At 35.0% G+C, this 18,974-nt stretch overlaps 1 protein-coding gene across 3 annotated transcripts; it reads left to right on the top strand.

Moving 5' to 3' along the window:
- Nucleotides 1–277: 277 nt before the first annotated feature.
- On the top strand, nucleotides 278–15,327 carry LOC127802433 (COP9 signalosome complex subunit 7-like). 3 transcript variants are annotated; one of them, XM_052338241.1, is made up of 9 exons: nucleotides 278–646; nucleotides 1,642–1,717; nucleotides 5,138–5,226; nucleotides 7,990–8,079; nucleotides 11,145–11,189; nucleotides 11,310–11,380; nucleotides 12,763–12,901; nucleotides 14,385–14,490; nucleotides 14,904–15,327. In XM_052338241.1, the coding sequence occupies exons 1-8, from the start codon at nucleotides 488–490 to the stop codon at nucleotides 14,454–14,456; spliced, it is 741 nt and encodes a 246-aa protein (XP_052194201.1). In that variant the 5' UTR covers nucleotides 278–487; the 3' UTR covers nucleotides 14,457–14,490; nucleotides 14,904–15,327. The 3 variants fall into 3 exon arrangements, with proteins under 3 accessions (XP_052194201.1, XP_052194200.1, XP_052194199.1); XM_052338240.1 differs by having other exon boundaries at nucleotides 280–646; nucleotides 14,382–14,490; XM_052338239.1 differs by having other exon boundaries at nucleotides 280–646; nucleotides 14,402–14,490.
- The last annotated feature ends 3,647 nt before the right edge of the window (nucleotides 15,328–18,974 follow it).

Raw genomic sequence — 18,974 nt, forward strand, 5'->3', positions numbered from 1 at the left:
TTTAATATTATACATATAATAGTTAATGACAACATAGGACTTAGAGTTGTAAATTTGGCTTACATTGAATACTAGATAGATTGATGTTAATAAATAAAGTCATTCAAATTCTAAAATTATAAGTAAAAAATATCTTTATTTAGAAAGTGTAAATTATAAGTAATTTTTTACAATAGAAGCTCATCTCAACGAAGAAAAGGACTCCGACGTATAAAATGGCGAGCAGAAAAGAAATCCAGAAGACAGGAAACCGGACACTCCCAAGAGCCAATAGCCAAGGGCCAAGAGGGAAGAGCAAGGCCCCCCCCCCGAGAGCGCTTCTAGCAATGTAACTATTTTAAGCCATAAAAAGTAGTACCCTCGCCTGAGTTTTCGACTGAATTACTCAATCCAAATACCCTAGATTTCTTTTTTCGAAATTAACGTTCCTTAGCCTCTGTGCCTAGATTCATCGTTCGATTTCTGGGTGGGTTGGTGAATTCAAGAGATGGACATCGAACAAAAACAGGCAGAGCACATCGATTACTTCGTCAGAATAGCCTCAACCCACAAGGGCGCATCCTTGGCGAACCTCGTCGTTGAGGCCACTTCGCACCCTTCTCTGTTCGCCTTCTCCGAGATACTCGCCGTTCCTAACGTTCTCGAGGTATGGATGTCTTCCGTCGTGTCTTCATCTTTTACACGCAAAACCCGGTTATACAATTTTGTGCTTTTTGTCTTCTTCTTTTTTTTTTTTGGGGGGGGGGGCGGGGGGGGGGGGGGGGGTAGGTTTCATAGGATATAAGCCTGAACTTAATGTGGTCGCTGTTGCTTTATCTGGGTTTTCATCAATTTTTTATATGAAGTATTTTTTTTCCCCATGTTATTCTTTAGTTTGTGATATGCATTGTTGTTGTATCTCTATGCATTAGGCAATTGGCATATCGTGTTCTCTGGTACTTATAGTCAGTTTTTTTGTGATTAGAAATGGCAGAACTCATTACCTCAACTATAGTTAGAGGGCATTGATGTTCCTGAGGCCTGCCGAGCCCTTCTCTCTTTTCACCTGTTTTGTTCTATTTTAAGTTGGATTTACTTTGGATCCTTGGTCACAAAAAAGTTTCTGTTGCTACATTATAGACAAAGAGTTGGTTTTCCTTATATTCCACGCATCCAGGTGGGACTGCTGCTTGTTGATGTGCGGTGAATATGTTTTGCAAATGAGGAGAAATATGAAGATCCTTTCTGGGGGAGAGAAAAGTACAGTAAAAGAAACTAAGTAGGTTATTGTTTGTATGCTTGTATAAAAGGTTATTGTTGTTACAGTCATCATCAGTTAGGGGCTTGCTTGCTGTTCATTCGCACAAATGCACAAACGTACACTATCCAACCAATTTTTAATTCTTTAGGGAGCAGAACAATTTTTGTTTCTCCCTCTGTCTTGGCAAAGTCACATTAAAGTTTTCTTTGGTTAATTTTGCTAATTTTCTCTCCACTGTTAATTGCTAAATGTCTATTAAATCATTGCATCTGTCTGTTACTGCCCTTGTTGGTTATTCTTTCAGCTAGCTGTGCGTCTTATCAGTTGTTTGTAAAAAGTTCCGTGCCAGAAAAAAGTTTAGAGTCTATTGTTAATTGTTGATTATCCTAATAAAAATGCAGCTTCAAGGAACTGAGAACTCTATTTATCTTGATCTGCTTCGTTTGTTTGCCCATGGCACGTGGACTGACTACAAAAGTAAGCCTTCCATCTAATTATTTTTGAAAATATTAGTTTATCATATTATCTTTTCTTGCTATGTAGTTGGTTATGCATCTAATACTCGTGGATAACCATGTACTGTGTATTCATTATATGACTAAAGTGAATAGGTTCTGTTTATTATGAATGATGGGTCATTCTTTTGTTAAAATTGTTTACTCTATTTGGAATTTGTTCTCCATCTTCTATGGAAATGTGAGGGTTGAAATTTGAATTGGTTACTATCAGTGGTTCTAATGCTTTCATCACTTCTCTTCTTCCTTTTGATCTTGAGGAGCACTTAAATGCTAGGTCTGACTTATGTGTCATGTTCCTAGGGTTTAAGCTAGGGTATTTTAGGTATACATCAAGAATATAGAAAATTTGGAGGGTGAATTAGACAGAAAGAGGGAGTTAACAGCAAGGATATAGGGAGAATTGCAGACAAACAGAGAGAAAGAGAGTGTGATCAGGGAGAAATCAGAGGGAAATGAGAGGGAACTTGAGAGAGAATCTAAGAGAAAAGTCTGGAAATCAATTATCATTCAAAACTGTGTCTTCTCTAACTGACCTTTCCTATTTATAGGCTTTACAACTGAAGGTACTAACAACTATAGCAGAAGAGTACAACCAAAAGAGAATTACATATAATACGTATTACTATTATATCCTTGGTGATCCTTGGGGTCTTGACATTATGCTTAAAATTTTCTTAGCTCTCTTAATGACAGTTTAACACCCCCCCCCCCGGTCACGGTCCTAAGTCGCAGTGACAATGAACTAACCAGGGCTCGGTGGTTTAGAAAGGAAATGAAGTAGGGAGTTGAGTAAGAAGGTAGAAAGATCAGAGGGTTAGAGAGAATTGGAGAATGCGAGAGAGAGAGATAGAGAGAAACAGAGTAATTTTTGTATTCAATCTTTTCATAGCCATCTCCCGTGAAATGAGAGTAGTACATATAGGCGCACCGGGAGGAAATAAATGCAGCTGATCCTTCCCTCCCCAGCAGTTGCAACAGAATGTTTTGTCTTTTCCTAGGGCCTTTACACGTGGCCTCCTATGGCTAACAGAATCTGTTAGCTAGTAGCTAGAATATGACTATTAGCTGGAATATAAATGCAATAAAGGAAATACAGCAAAACAAACAGAAATGAAATGCAATGATGGAAATACAGCAAAACAAACAGAATGAAAATGCAAAATGGACCATAGCCGTGACACCCCCCCCCCCCCCCCCCCCCCCGCGCGGGAAAAAAAAAAAACCCAAACAACCAACAAAAAAAAGAAGAAAGAAAGAAAAGAAAACAGTCTAATTGGTATGCTAAACAATGGAAGTGGTTAACACATGACATGGAAATTAAGGGATTGTCCTGACTTATGCTTAAAATTGTTTGGGCTCTTTATCACAGTTTAATAAACTTCTTCTTCTTTTTCCAAAGAGTTGCGAACAAAAAAAAGGTGTACTAATTTAAGACAAATTAATTAATATTTCTGTTGTTTGTTACTATGTTTGTATGATTGAGATATCTTCTTTGTGGTTTTTTGATGGACCCTTTTGCTCTCTAGGCATGTTGTAATTTGAATCATTCTCATATTATTTTTTGTATTAGATGACAGTGTAGAGTTATGCCAAAATGTCGAGGTGAATTGGTTCTTGCTATTAAATTTTGCCAGGGTATGAGAACATTTTGGTCCTGTTATGGAGAGACTAGATTTATTGATTGGGTGGTGATGTAATCAGGTTGGTGTTCAAATAAGTGAAAGTCTTGGTTACTCATTTCTAATCTGAGACTCAAGGTTTGATCTCTTGCTAGGCTTGGTCTGAAATTATTTTACATGACGAGATGGATTTATATAAATCTATATATATTTTGTAATAGATTTTGTAGGACATGTACATCATGGGTGTGTTACACTATTACTTGGCTGTCTCTTTTATATATAGTTGCATGTGGGGTTTAATAAAGAAAAGAGGAAGTTTTTAGTGCTAAGAAGGGAAAAAATAGTGATCCAGTTTGAAGTGATTTCAAAGAAAAGAGAATTGTTGTTCAGTTGCTGAATAAATGGTTATCACGTGGAACCCAAATACCATAGAGCAAGTCACAAATTTAGGCAATATGTCTGTTTGGATCCTACCTTCTTCTTAGATTGGGTTGTAATGGAACGTAATGACTAAAGGATTATCCAAAAGATAGACAAACCAAAATAGGAAATAAACAAAAGAAATAAAATAAAAATACTAATCCTGATATCTACTTTTCTGTTCGACATCACTAAGGTTTCAATTTTTGGAGCATGTATGGAACAAAGGAGTTATTCACCATTAAAAAGGAGGCAACTGTGATCAATATCGACTCCAGCCTCTTCTGTTTGTAAGCTACCTTGTTCTTATTCAAGCCTTTAATTCCAAGCACAAGGAGTATGCTATTCCTGGATCATAATTGGGACCTGGTCATCTGTTAACTCATGCTATCGCATATTGATCACTGTATATGGCATGTGTCATGTCTGTTAGGCAAGTTCGCTGAGTGCCACTAGCTTCTCAAATCCTGAATAAAGCACCCATGATAATAATGGTGCTTGAAAAATCATAATGAAAAATATTCCTCTCTAGCATAAGGAAAAATAATCCTTCCTTGAAAAATCATAACGGTGCTTCAAGAAATAAGTAAAATATATCATTTAGAATTATGTTACATTAAGACTGCCAGAATCACCACACTTTTCTTTTTGGACTTGGGGTTTTTTCGAAATATGTATGGATTCTCTGACATTAGCAGTTGTTCAGCAAGGGTCACATGTAATCATGCAAAGCATGCCATTCAGATGAAGCTAAGCTAACCTGTCAAGCAGGAACTTGTTTTTCTTTTAAGATCTCTGTAGACACTTCCCAGGTGCTTGCTCACATGGGCCGTAATTGGGGGGCCATCACTGGATCCAACAATTAGGCCTGTGACACCATGCCAGTTCTGAAACCAGAGTCTCTTTGGGGATAGTAATAGAGTTTGCATTGTGCCATCGTGTGTTCCAGGCTTTGAAGTTTTAGAACCATTGGGTTTTGTACTTTATGAACAAAGGGCTCATATTAAGCTGCCTTGCATGTGAACATCCTGGGGTTCCTTCATTTGAAAAAACAGTTTGCAAGTTTGTGATGGGTGGATAAACAACAGTTTCCCATACTTGGAATTTCAAAGTGTGTGATAATCACTGCTATCTGTGCTCTATTCAGTATTCATGGAAGGTTAATTCCTTTTATGGTATGAGTTAAATCTTTTCCTTTTCTTCCTGGAAGTAGAATTGGAAATTGTTATATTCATTGAATAGATTCTCCTCTATTTACTCTGAGAATTGGTCTCAAGAGGTTTGCTTGAAAGCTCTTTGACTGAATTTTGATTTGGAAATATTCATGATTTTTTTAGGTAATGCTGGTTGTTTTCCCCAGTTGATTCCAGATCAAATCCTCAAGCTAAAGCAACTTACTGTGCTTACACTAGCTGAGACAGCCAAGGTATAGTTTCTTAAGCATTCACACACAAGTGACATAGTTTTACAAATAGATTTGACCACTTGCGTAATGATTGGTTTTGGTCACTTTAGTGTGGAAGGCAGCATAGGAGGACTAAAATTTTTTGTTGGCCTTTATGGCGTTTTATTTCAAGATCTTGACTTATTTGTGAACTGTAAAAAATAGCTTCTAGATTTAGAGAATGGCCTTGTAAATATCCAATTAAAGATTTGTAGCATGTAAGACTGACTTCATGGTTGGAGAGTTGCTTGTGTTTCTGAGAGGCAGTATCATCTTGGATTTAGTGAAAGTTGGTCGTATTTTTTCTTTAAAGAATAAGCCTAGATGGAGCTGGATGAAATGCTAAATTGAAATTTTTATTAAACAAAATGAAAGTTTATTTGTTAGTATGAACTTGATTAAACTTATAATTCTGAACTTTCACCTAGGGCTGATCCATATGTTCACAAGAGTTAGCAAACCATGAGAATGGTTCTTTATTCAAGATTGTGTGTGCATATATAGTGACTCAACATTTTCATATGAGATAGAAAAATTACTTAAACAAGAGAAAAGTATCATGGCATATAAAAAGTAAAAAAAGAGAAGTATTTTGAAACTTTTTTGATTGAAGTTTGTATGATAGATGCTGATAGATAACCATATACTGCCAATAGTATCTCCTAAATTATGTCATATCTTCTGATAGAGGTGGAGAATTCGAATTGTTTTAGAATTTTACTTATGTGAGAACTTTTGAGGATTAAAAAAGTTATGTGTTTGCTTTGTTCTTTATTTTGGATTCGTTGTTTGTTATATTTATATGAGTAAGTAAATACCCCAATAGTGTTAAGATGGCAGTTTTTGGTTAACTAGATTATTTAATGTGATCCTTAAATTGGAATGGGAATTGAATGAGTGGAGAAACAGCATTTTTATTGCCTATGCACAAGAATAAAGGAGATATTAAGGCCCCATTCAGTTTCAATAAATGTTTCTGAGTTTTCTACTCCAATTTTTTAACTAAAGACGTCCTAACATTTTATGTTTCAAAAAGTTATAACATTCACTTTCAGAAAATTTAGAAAACATCAAAGAGGATGTTTTCTAATTCATAGTATAAAGTTGAAAAATTAGAAAATTGAATTTTCTATTTTCTAATGGGAGATTCAAATATTCAATAGAAAAATGGAGTTGGAAAACAAAAAATGTTTTCTACAACTGAACAGGCCCTAAAGTTGTGAAAATTATATAGGGATTAAGCTAATGAGCGATACAATGAAACTTTGGAAGAGACTAATTGAGTAAAGGTTAATAAGAGAATGCAAGGTATCTAAAAACCGATTTAATTTTATGCTTGGTAGGTCCACAATGGAAGCTTTTTATTTACTGAAGCATCAAATGGGAAGACATGGAGAAGCAAAAAATTGCATATGGTGTATAGACTTGGAAAAAACCTATGACAGAATCCCTAAAAAAGTCTTGTGGAAGATTTTAGAGAAAAAATAAGTAATTGCATACTATATGCATGCATACACATATATAGGTCATTAAGGACTTGTATTACCAAATAGAAATGTGTGTTAGGACATCTGGAGGACATCTTGAGGCTTATTTATATATAATAACCATTGGATTATATCAAGTATCTTCATTAAGCCCTTGCCTCTTTGCTCTTGCGATGGACGAATTCTCAAAGTACGTCCAAGAAGAAGTGACTTAGTGCATGTTATTTGCAAATGGTACTATCTTGGTGGGTGAGGCGAAACAAGCATGAATATTAAGCTTGAACTATGAAACTCAGATGTTTTAAGTTGAGTAGGTTGAAAACTGAATGTATAGAATGTGAGTTTAGTAAAATAGAAGTGTCACATTGTGAGAATTAATACCAAGTTATTCCAACAAAAGATAAGTCATCTTGGATCAATTGTGCAAAAACAAGGGGAGATTATTGAGGACGTTGCTTATTGAATCAAGGTAGGTGATTAGAAGGAGAAGTGCATCCAGCATTATGCAATGGTAAAATCTCTCTAAAGCTTGAAGGGAAGTTCTATCACTTCACACAACTATAATTTGCCTTACGAATTTATGGATTTGGGCATGCCAAGGATACAATTTTTGTTTCATTCTTTTTATTTTTCCATTCCCTCTTTGTCCATTCTCCATCCAAATAGAGTAAAAGTTCATTACTCTCACTTACATTCCTTTCTTCTCAAACAAGGGAAGAGTAGCAATCTCTATAGTAGTTTCTCCTTCTATTTTTTACTATTATGTACCTTCCCCCCCTTTCCTATGGCTCTCCCAAACAAAGCATTAAAGTTCTTAAAAAAATAGAAAAGGTTCCTATTGCACGATACTCCCCACTTCGTAAGGTTTGGGCTTGCCTCGTATTTATATATACTCTTCCCCTTGCTTTTTTGCAAGGTTGTTTCCATAGTTAAATCATCGACCTTCTGATTGCAAAGAAGCAACCTTACCATTGCTACCAAGGCTTGTCCTTAAAAGAAATCATTCTTAAAATTATTATAACTCTTCATCTCTATAATTTTCTCTATTCATTTACTTGTTGCATATTCGTCTACCATCTGACAGCTTTGCTGCCCTTACAATTTACATTGCATTTGTTTTCTTTGCGGTTTGTTGTGGTGATCATTGACCTATTGAATAATATGCTAGCACATGATCTATAAGTTTTTTGGCATAGTTTTATGTCTGTGTTTGGCATTGGCTGACATTCATAGGTTCAAATGTTTTGTCCTTTCCCAGGTTTTGCCCTATGATGTACTGATGCAGGAGTTGGATGTAGCAAACGTACGTGAACTGGAAGATTTTCTTATTAATGAGTGTATGTACGTGGTAAGTATTCTATGCCTTCTTCCTCATCATGGAGGGAACACTAGCTTTCCTCCCCCCCCCCCCCCCCCCCCCCAAATGCTGTCCAATTTTGTTTGTGATAATTCATTGTTGTGTTTTTGTGGTGTCTTCTTTTGTAGTGACATGAAAAAAGATTGTTTTATCACTTCTCCCTGTTGACCCCAACCTTTTCCTTTCAAGAAATTGAACACAGTTATTTTTCAACAAAACACTATATTTTCAGCTCAAACTGAAACAGTTCTTTTACTCTTATTTATAATTTATTATTTTGTAGTGTGGATGTTAAGAGTATATATATGGCAATACAGTTTTGTTAGTTTAACCTTGTTTCATGCTAATATTCTAAAGTTTGCGAATCCTGAATATATAAATTTACCCGTTCACTGATTCAGTCAACTTCTGTGATAATAATATTGTTATTCAATCATTAATAGCTACTGATAATGCAACAGCTAACTCGTCATCTGAATGTAAAGGTGTACATGTTATGCACAAAAAAAAAAAACCTTGAGCCTGAAATTGGGGAACAATTGGATGGTGCACTATAACTCAACAATTTACATATCCCTGTTTGCAGTATTTTCAAATTGATCCTGCAATTTTGGGCTAATCAATACTTCCTTGAATGTGTGCCACCAGAATTACTGTCTTGGCACTCCTGCAGATTTAAAAACCTCTAAGTGATTGTTGCTAAGAAATGATTTCAAGAATTGTTAGTATTCATCTCTTACCTCTCATCTTTCTGAGCAATCCCAATTTTGTAAGCAACCCTAGGTCCCTAGCTTATGGTCTCATATGACCAATTATATTTGTAGAGAGAAAAAATCCAGACTTGACTTGTTTCTTTCTTTATAAAAATACGTACTGCTGAAGCCACCTTCAATTGAAGGATGACTCCTTGACGTATCATGCTGGAGTCGTCAACAAAGGTCAAAACAGGTCCATTATTCTTGTTTGTTGGTCTACTCCTGTGGGAGTGCATCCATTTTTTTTTCAAGGTCCAGCAGAATCTTTTTTAATGCTTTTGTTCTCTTACTTGAGCTGCTGCCCAGCCATTATCAACCCAGGCTACTTGCACATTGCTCGAGTTCTGTTCTTATTAAGTTGGAGCAGGTCCAGCTGTGATCCTGTGAGACTCTGGTGGATTGCAATCTGATTCAACCAACTAAGAAGTTGACTGGAGGTTTCCTTGGCTGAAATCCAAATGGCACATTTATAGAGCTCAACAGCCTGACTATTCAAAAGATAAATTAACTTGGAGTAAAAGGGATTACGTGGAAAGGACTTTTGTGTATAGAACTAGGTTTCTTTTGTTATTCATGTCCATATGTAGCTTTCTCATATAAACTTCTATATCCACCACCCCCTCCCCCCGCCCCAAGTGGCCCCACAAATCTAGCCTGTATAAGGAGCTATTTTTAGTCCCTACTCCCAGTAAGTGAAAGATGTTGGCACCTAATGAGTAAAAAGTTAACCATAATATGCTAGTAGTTATATCCAAACCTGTTTAGGAGAATGATACTATTCCATCACAAGTTAAGATACTATTAAGCTCAGTCACTATATCATTCTTCATCTTTTTCATTGGTTCCTTTATTTTTTTGGATAAATTTATGGAATATGCAATTTTTATGTTCTTTGGAATTATCAAGATATATCAACATGATATTTCTTTATCCACATTCATTGGAAAGCTTGAAAAAAATACTCATTTTATCTCTCTCGAGCCCCTCATATATTAGCACCTCTTGGTCTTTATCATTTATGCATTTCACTTAGCTTAAATTTTCTTTTCTCTTGTTTTAGCCAACTTGTATATATCTATTTTTTACATATTTTCTTTCATAAACTCTTTTGCCTTACTTCATTGGTTGTTGTATTCATGCTTTTAGTCAAAATTTTCTCATAGGACATGTATTTATAGTCTTGTAACATTCCTTCTCAGTTATGACTTTTTCTTTTACCTTCTAACTTCACCAATTGGTTTGGGTTTTCCTGTTGACTCTCTTAGAGCAGTCTTTGATTGTGTTTTGAATAGAAATGGTCATTTTATCCAATATTAGATTAATCTCAGTTATGACAATTTAATTTCTTATGCTATGTATTTTTGCCATACAAGTAACTTGTTTTTGCCTGTTAAATCTCACCATTTGATTATTGGGGTTTGGTTCTTGTCTTGATGTTTTTTTTTATATGAGCCTAGAGAATTCGAAGCCTATGTTGAGTGGTTAGGTACTTTTTGATATAGCTCTACAATCCTTACAATATAAATGATCTTTTTTCCTCATAAGAAAGAAGTCGATTTGAGGAGTCTGTTTTGATATATGACCTAATAGCTTTTTTCTCGTTGTTTCTTTCTCCAAATTATTACCTCCATGCACATCTTTATAACCATTTTACTTCTCTATCACATTACTATTTAATTCATCTCCCATTATGTTTCTCTCCTCTAGGTATTACTGGCAACAACCTCTCTAAATCCTCTCAAAATTTTGCCTTTATCTCTTCCCAATTTGACTCATCATTCCCTTGCTAGAGGGTTGCATTAGGAAGGGCTTCCAGCATAAAGTTCTGGATTTGTATTATCAATGTGACTTTTAAAGGCAATTGACATTATGAATTAGGTGCCACCAATTCTAACTTGGTTAGGACAATGTGCACTTGATGATGATGAAAACAATATAGATGGCATGCAATTGACCCTAACTTGGTTAGGAGGATGTGTAGCTGATGATAATTTCTTCTCCCAATTTGACTTGCGGTGCATATTTACTGATAAGCCTCTCTTTACTGAGAACAACTTTGACTGTGCAACGTGTATATAGAAAATATTTCTGTTATAAAAGTTGGAATAGTTTCATTTGCTTTGGAGTAAGGTTTTGTTATTCATGTCTACACATGACTTCCCTATGTGAACTCCCTCCTCCTCCCCTTCTTTCCCAACCCCAAACAAATTATAGGATAAGAAGCAAAAAAGAAACTGCAAAGTATAGTTGAGATAACTAATGTTTTGACTCAAGCGCTGCTCTTTTTTATTTTGGTTTTAGGGCATAGTTAGAGGAAAGCTAGATCAGTTGCGGAGATGCTTCGAGGTTTGGTTTTCTTGTGCTTCCTTTGAGTTGTTTATTTAATTATTTTATAAATATGTTGGCATTTCTATTATTAAAGAATATGTAACTTGTTGTCATTTTGTTAATTATCTGTGGTAATAGGTTCAATTTGCAGCAGGCAGGGATCTGAGGCCTGGCCAACTGGGGAATATGATACAAACATTAACAAGCTGGTAATGTTTCAGGATTAAATTTCATGGATTTAAGATGTTAGTCTGTTGGGCTCATAATGAGTAATTGTTACGGTATACAATTTATCTGTGCGAGTTCAAATGGTCTTAATTGTTGTACAAAGGTTGCTGAAACTACGGAGCATTCCTTCTGGATACAAGGTTTTAGGCCTTGCTTTGTTATATTTGTCTCTTAATATGGCAGTGAATGATTCTTGGCACATTTCAGAACTAGTGATCTATGCTTTTTTAATATCTGGCTCCAGAAGTTCAACTTTCCATGAAAAGTGCTACTTTCCTTCAAAATATTACCAATGCAGAATAGATAGCTTAGTTTCAGCTGTAAAGGTATCATCTTTTGTAACTACTTGGTTAGGGGAGGCTTTATTTTAGAAGTCTTGAACATTTATATCTAATCTTTCCGAAGCCAGGATGCATACCAATTAATATTTTTTGGTGTTCCATGGAAGCTGATTTATCAAGCGTCTCATGTGGACCCTTAGAAGTTTTCACACTAGTGGTGGAATAGTTTATTCTGCTGGCATAATTTTGTCATTGACATGTGGAGAAACTAAGGAATTGCTTGGTAAAACCATTAATTATGCCAATCCGAAGCCTACCCCTTAAAACTGAAGATTACTTAAGAAGGATCTCACTTTAAGTTGGATTCTTATCTTGAGCACTGACTACACTTGGTGGAAGCCAATTTTATATTTTGATTAAAGCAATTTATGAACTTGTTACTCAGTGGTTTCAGCACTTACACAATAACAATCACAAGCTTTAATTCCATTAAGTGGGGTAGGCTACATGAATTTTTTTTTTTCCTGAAAGATTGTTAGATTATATTATATTAATGCATAAGAAAAGGCCACTGGAAGCTCTGGCATTTTCAATTTAGCAATAAAATTTTTCAGCAACCAATCTTCAGTTTTAATCGACAGATTTGCCCCGTAGATAGAATATAAGTACCACTCGGGTATGTTATGTGGAACAGTTTTCTGTATGCATTCTCTTTTAACAGTGTCAATTTCTCCTGAGTTCCATAGAAGTAGGAAAAACTTCTATAGGTCCCTGCTCTCTACCTGAAGAGGGATAAAGACTGGGAGTCTATTCTCTGATTAAGTGTTAATCATTAACATCTGAGTCAATTTGGTTGTCTTGTCATTCAGATCATTACTGTATGTATGCTGGAAAATTCAGACATCAGTGATTGGTTGGTAGGGAGGTTCTAGTCAGATGTTATAAATCTGTGTAAAATATAGGTCGAGCTGCATTCTTACCAATAACTTGCTTGTGTTTTCTTGTCTTTCTTGATTCCTGTTGTTTACTGCTGGTGATTGTTTGTTATTATGACATAAGTATTCATTTTGACCGAAACATAGGTTGACTACATCAGAGAATCTTCTTATCTCGATTCAAGAGAAGATAAAATGGGCAGATACCATGAGTGAGTTGGACAAGAAGCATAGGAAGGAAGTTGAAGAGAAAGTAGAAGAAGTAAAGAAGTCCATCTCCCTCAAGGTCAGTGGAATTTTGTTTCCTCTTCGATGTTACTCTTTCCCCTTTCTCTTACTGTCTTTCAAGTATATATACCTTATGTTTCTTTTCTTATGGGGATTTGATTCTTATATTTCTTTTCTTTTTCCCCCCAATTTGTGCATGCCCAAAATAAGTTGAGCATAACCAACATATCAAAACTTAATCCCATTATGTAGAGTCAATTTCATGAATTTTAGCACACTATCATTTCTATGTATGGCCTTATCTTCTGTAAGGCCTTATAACTCATATCATACAACATTTAAGTCAAGCATTCATGCTGTAAAGGTATGTGGTGGAGGAAAGAAAGTCTCATTGGTGGTTTGTTGAGGCATTCGATACATGGAGTATTAGGTTGCAATGTCCCTTGAACATCAGCAATATGGCATGAGGCCCATACAATGAATAAGGGTCCTTAGCAGTACCTTTAGTACACAAAACTCATTTCTGGTCCCTCAACAAAGCACTGCCTCCATTTTCATTCTCTCCCTCTAGTGGCTGCCCTGTTCTCTTCCATATGGCAGTCTCAGAAAGCTTGATGCCTATTGTAACTGTTAGCTCACTGTTAACTGTCTACATTATACTCCATTGGGAGAGAGTAGTATTATTGTTTCTCTTTTTTGGATATGGTTTACCGAGACAATATCATTTACAAATTATAGATAACAAGGTCTCTCTTTTTTGGATATGTTTTATGAGTTCATCTATTACAAGAGTAAAGAAACAAGGATTTAGTGCAAATCCTGTGTTATGCAATTTTAATTGGAAAAGTCTTGGTATCTCCACCAGAAATCCTAGCAGAGGTTGATAATGTCTTTGATAACTTGCGTACAAGTAATTTAAATTTCTTTCTTTTCTAATACTCTCCACAAATCTCTTTGGGGATTCTGTCATAAATTATTTTCAAATATATGAACAACATCTGCAAATTCTTCAATTTTCCTCTGGACCTTTCCATTAAAGGCCTCAGTAAATTTATAGATTCCGTTGCTAAGCTACTAGCCATGAAACCAAATTGATTCTCAAATAACTTGATTTCTCTTTTTGACCTTTAATCACCCTCTCCCAAAGCTTCATAATATATTGGTTCTTGGTCCCTTTTTAATTTTTACAACTTGTAATATCTCCTTAATTCTTGCAAATGGGCACTGGGCTGCTCTTTGTCTGCTCACGGAACATCCTCTTTTAAGGATCATATTCGTGCTGCCTTCTCCTATACATTTTTATGCTGAATTATCGGGTTTAACTGGTTTATTCTTGTTCATTTTTTTTCTTTGCTCATTTCACTTTGTTTGGACAAATATCTATGTTCTTTTACATTTTTTTTTCTTTTTAATATCCAATGGTTATTATCTTATCAAAACATAAATATAAAAACTGAATTACATAAAATAATGTAAAAACTGAGTCAATTGCACTGCTGGGATATGTTGGTCGATGTGTCTTACTTACTTTGTGGCAGAAGTTACACACTGTAAGCAGGCCGATATTGACTTCCGAGGACATGAGGAAATCTACTCTGAACCTGGTGGAGTGATGGACTATGAGGAAGACCGAAGCCGACCCAAGAGGTAATTCATGATGCGCTCTTTAACTCCTTAGAGAAGTTAATTTTGGCCTGAAAATGCGTTGTAAGAAGTGAAAATTTGCTGTTGTGTTTGATACCATGTTTTGGAGATCCGAGCAAACACCATGATAATATCGCAAGTTATGAAATACTAACTTGTTGATATCCCCTAATTATAATCACTTATTAAGGAGCTCTCCGTGTTGTGCTGTATCTTGTTCCCCATCATTAATTTTATGGATAATTATGTGATGGATCTTCCTGAAATTATTGGAGGTGAGAATCTAATTTCAAAATGAAATGAGGAATTGTAGATGGACTTCTGGTCTGAATTCAGAACATTAGCCTTTCTAATCGTTTGGTTCCATATCCAAGATGCTTCATTCCAATGTTTGATGAATTTCTGGTAAATTGCAGGAGGCGGCATCCAATATGATGATGAGAGAGAATTGGACCTACAGGATTGGTTTTTTGCCTGCCAACCCTCGTTTTGCTCATGAAATTGCAACATCACATGATTGCTGGCTCTGGCGGCTGTCATCTCGGAAAATGAGCATTTCTCTCAACCCTAGACCAAACTAAAATGATAGTTAATTTGTATTGGAACACCATTATGGTTATTCATATTGAGTCAGTCAGATTGAATCCGGTAGTGCAGCTTAGAAAGTTGAGGAGCTAATATGGGGAAGCAATATTTTCTGCTTGTGTGCTTCATTGCATTGCATGTAACTAACCATATTTTCAGCTAGTGTTGCGTTCCATGTAACCTTACCTTCCAAGGTTGGAAACGCATAATACCGTTACTTCACAGGAAAAGGAGGATAGCTGTTTTGTTACAGTATTCTAGGGATCTTATTTTGGCATTTGCTATGTGATTAACCATTGCCGAGTTCTCATGGTTGAAGGCAACTACTGCACCTAGGGATGTGGGTTTCTATTGCAGTTTCAGATCCATTGGGCTGGCTGTATTTGGAACTTGTGGTGGAGAAACACAAGGTAAATAAAGAATGTAAAGTTTTTTTGTTGGATGGTTATTGCAAAGAAGAGAAGAAAGTAGAAGGAAAGTGGAGGGGGGAAAACACGACGTCTCTTGTGTTTGGACTAAAGGAGATAATTTCCCATTTTCACTTATTTTCTCCTGCTTGAGCTCCAAGTGCATTATTCTGACGTTGACACTGTTATTTAAGAAGAACGTAGATATGAAACTAACTAATTGTTGTTTGTGGGTATGAAACTAACTAACTATATGAAATTATTCTGATGTTGACATTCTTGACATTGCATAAAAACTTGTTATCTCTATTTTTTTGACTGATTGTGGAATAATAAAAAAATTAAAAAAAACAAAATAAAATTATCTTATCATTTTTGAAAATGAACACAAAAAAATGCGTCAAATTACACCTCAAAATTTGACTAATGATGGTGTTGGAAAGGAGGGTCTCCACTTTTAGTATGACGACTTCATGAGTGAGATTTTTTGCACAACATTACAAAGTCTTTAAATAACCAACCCTTCCAAAGGGTTTTTAAATTTTGTGTACGTTATTAGATATGTAAAAATGTTTATACGTTTGTGTGTGAGAATTTGTGATTCCAGCGTCCGAGAAGTTCTATTGCTCTTTCAGTGATTGTTTTGCGATATTGGTGAACGATGAGGGGCCAATGATAAAGCAATTACAGTGTTTGATTTGTCATAGATTGTTCTGTGCATAGTGTTGCGTGCCTTGACACGATGAGATCGCGTGCAAGAAGTTTTAGGGATTGAATGAAGATGAATGGGGGAGAAAGGACTTGATAGGGAGAGAATTGGCCAAGAGTGAGACCTCAAAGTGATGTCCTCACTTTAATACTATGTGGAGAAAATAGGCGGTTGCTCCATATGATTTACAAAGTATAAATTATCTTTAATAAGAGTGGTATTTTGTATGTGTGTGTCCATATATATATATATATATATGATATTATTCGGTCAGACTACTCCAGTTCAATCGGTTTGATCAACTAATCCGTGACTAAATTAATAGAACAGTTCGCTATTCGTTTGATTTTTAAAACATTGATCTTGACCTTAATTTGATGCATGTATCTATGTACATGCGTGTCTATTTTAGACCGAATGAGTTTGAATATATATTAACTTTGAAATCATATAATTGATATGACTAAAATTCACACATAATAAATTTATTTCACCTAGATGCCAATATTGCAAAAGCGGCTGTGGAATGAATTGATTGGCATCTCCTTGCTAAGGTAGAATTTGCTCCTTACAAAACAATTTTTCGGATTGTTGGCAGTATTTTTAGAAATATATTTCGATATTTAAGTCATAAACTTGTGAAATAAATAAGAAAAAAGATGGTGATGTTTAGAGAAGTGAATGCTAGTTAGATTTCACCTTCATTTATGGGGATTTTGTAGACAATTAGCATGTGCGGTCAACTAAGAGGGTGCTTTCTTGCTGGTTGATTTCTTGGGAGGGATATAGTTCTTTTTGATGAGTTTGAGGCAGCCATCATGATTTGCATTGCTCACACCTTGTTTGAATTAACCTCCAAATGGGTGTTTTTTGTGATTTGAGATGAAATTTTGGATTTGACAAGATTTTTCAGAATATATTGAGAATCATTTTAAATTAAATTCTATATTTATTGCAAATCCCCTGAGGATTGTCCTAATTATATGTTCGTTTTTTTTCTTTCCCGCAAGTGAACGAAATCGTAACAAATAATATAATAATGAATCAAGTATCGTTCCCACGAGTATTAGCTTTTAATCCCTACTTTAACCACTATTAACTTTAATAAGCCACACACAATTAAAAGAATACTCAATGAAAGTTTTATGTAAGTTAAAACTAATTCACCAAAAGGAAAACACAAAATAATTCTTTAGGTTTTAAATATAGAAATCTAATGCACTAGGGTTCATGAATCCATCGTAGTTCTATAATTGGTTTAATTTTTCAGTGATCGGGTTCTATAATTCTTGTTTTGAGCTGAAAATCGATAATCCTAATTTAATCAAAAGCCTCTCTCGATGGCCAATCGAATCTATGCTTACATATGAGATTAATTATCTCTAATTAATCTGCAAATATACAAACATGCATTTATCCACAATGATTATCTAAATAAGATTTCACAAGGCATAACGGTATCTCTACCTATTATTGAACCTTATGTCATTTATTATCAAGTGCTAATCTATATTGAATCTCTCGAAAGCAATATAAATCACAAACACGTTCTAATGGTGGCCAAGCATCACAACGGAATTAATGCATAACAAACGATCAATCCGAAAGACAAGAATATAATAAAATCTAAATACTTTTAATTAAACCATCATTAAACTAGGTTTCATCAATCACCCTAGCCACAAAGTACTTAGCCTAACATAGTTTCAACCAACGAAAGAGTAATAAAACGGAGTTTATGATGTTGTAGAAAAGAAAGAATAGAAAAATAAAATCAAAATCGAAGATCTTCAAGAAAATCTCCTCCTTTTGCCTCGACTTGCCGTCTTCTCCTCCTTTCCAAAAGCTCCTTAATCTCCCTTAAATAAGTTTTTATATAATTCTCTTTAGGTTATCAAAGTCCTCTACCTTGAAGGAGTCTATATCTCTTTTATTTGGATCGAAACGAGTTTAAAACGAAGCTTTGAACCCTACCGCGGTATGCTTGTTGTTGTAGATCTGTGAGCTCCAGAAACTAATTCCTAAAGCGGTCTTACAGCGGTATGCATTTCGCTGTAGGATCGTGAGCTCCAGAAACTAAATCTTACAACGGTTCTACAGCAGTATGCATGCCGCTGTAGGACCGCTAGCCTTCTTCTTTTGCTTCTTTTTTCATCATCTTTCACTTTTTGCTCTCGACACTCCCTTGCTTTATTTTGAATCGATACTCGACCATGCCTCCAAACTTCATTTCAACTCCCATCATGCACCAAAATCATTCTTTTTGCTCCATGTTTGCTTTACATGTAATGTGTACCTATATTCACAATATTAAGCCCAAAATGAGTAGTAATCATGTTCATTGAATAATTAAATGCTAAACTTAAACTACTAAATAATAGTGTAAAATATGTTGATCATTATACATGGACTTAGCAAAAGTTAAAACAACTGATATTGATATCAGGCGTAAAGTACAAGATTTAAATTATTCTTATTTTTAGGGATATAAATAAGTCCTTAATTCATTTACTTATTTCAATAAATTTTTTACTAAATTTTATTTCTATATCTCTAATTATGAATTATTTATACTTTGTTTCATTTATTCATATTATGGGGTGAATAAGAATTATAAAGAATGTCATTTTTCTTTTAGGAAATGACTGTTAATTTGACTTTAACACTATTTTTTGGATATTTTGAAAAATAACTTAGGGGCGACAATGCTTTATGCCATGTGAATGATGTTTCCAATTTTTAGTTTTTGTTTTCTTTCAAGTAATCAAAATCACAATATATATATT

This window comes from Diospyros lotus, chromosome 5 (genome assembly GCF_014633365.1).
Source record: "Diospyros lotus cultivar Yz01 chromosome 5, ASM1463336v1, whole genome shotgun sequence".
NCBI classification, from domain to species: Eukaryota; Viridiplantae; Streptophyta; class Magnoliopsida; order Ericales; family Ebenaceae; genus Diospyros; species Diospyros lotus.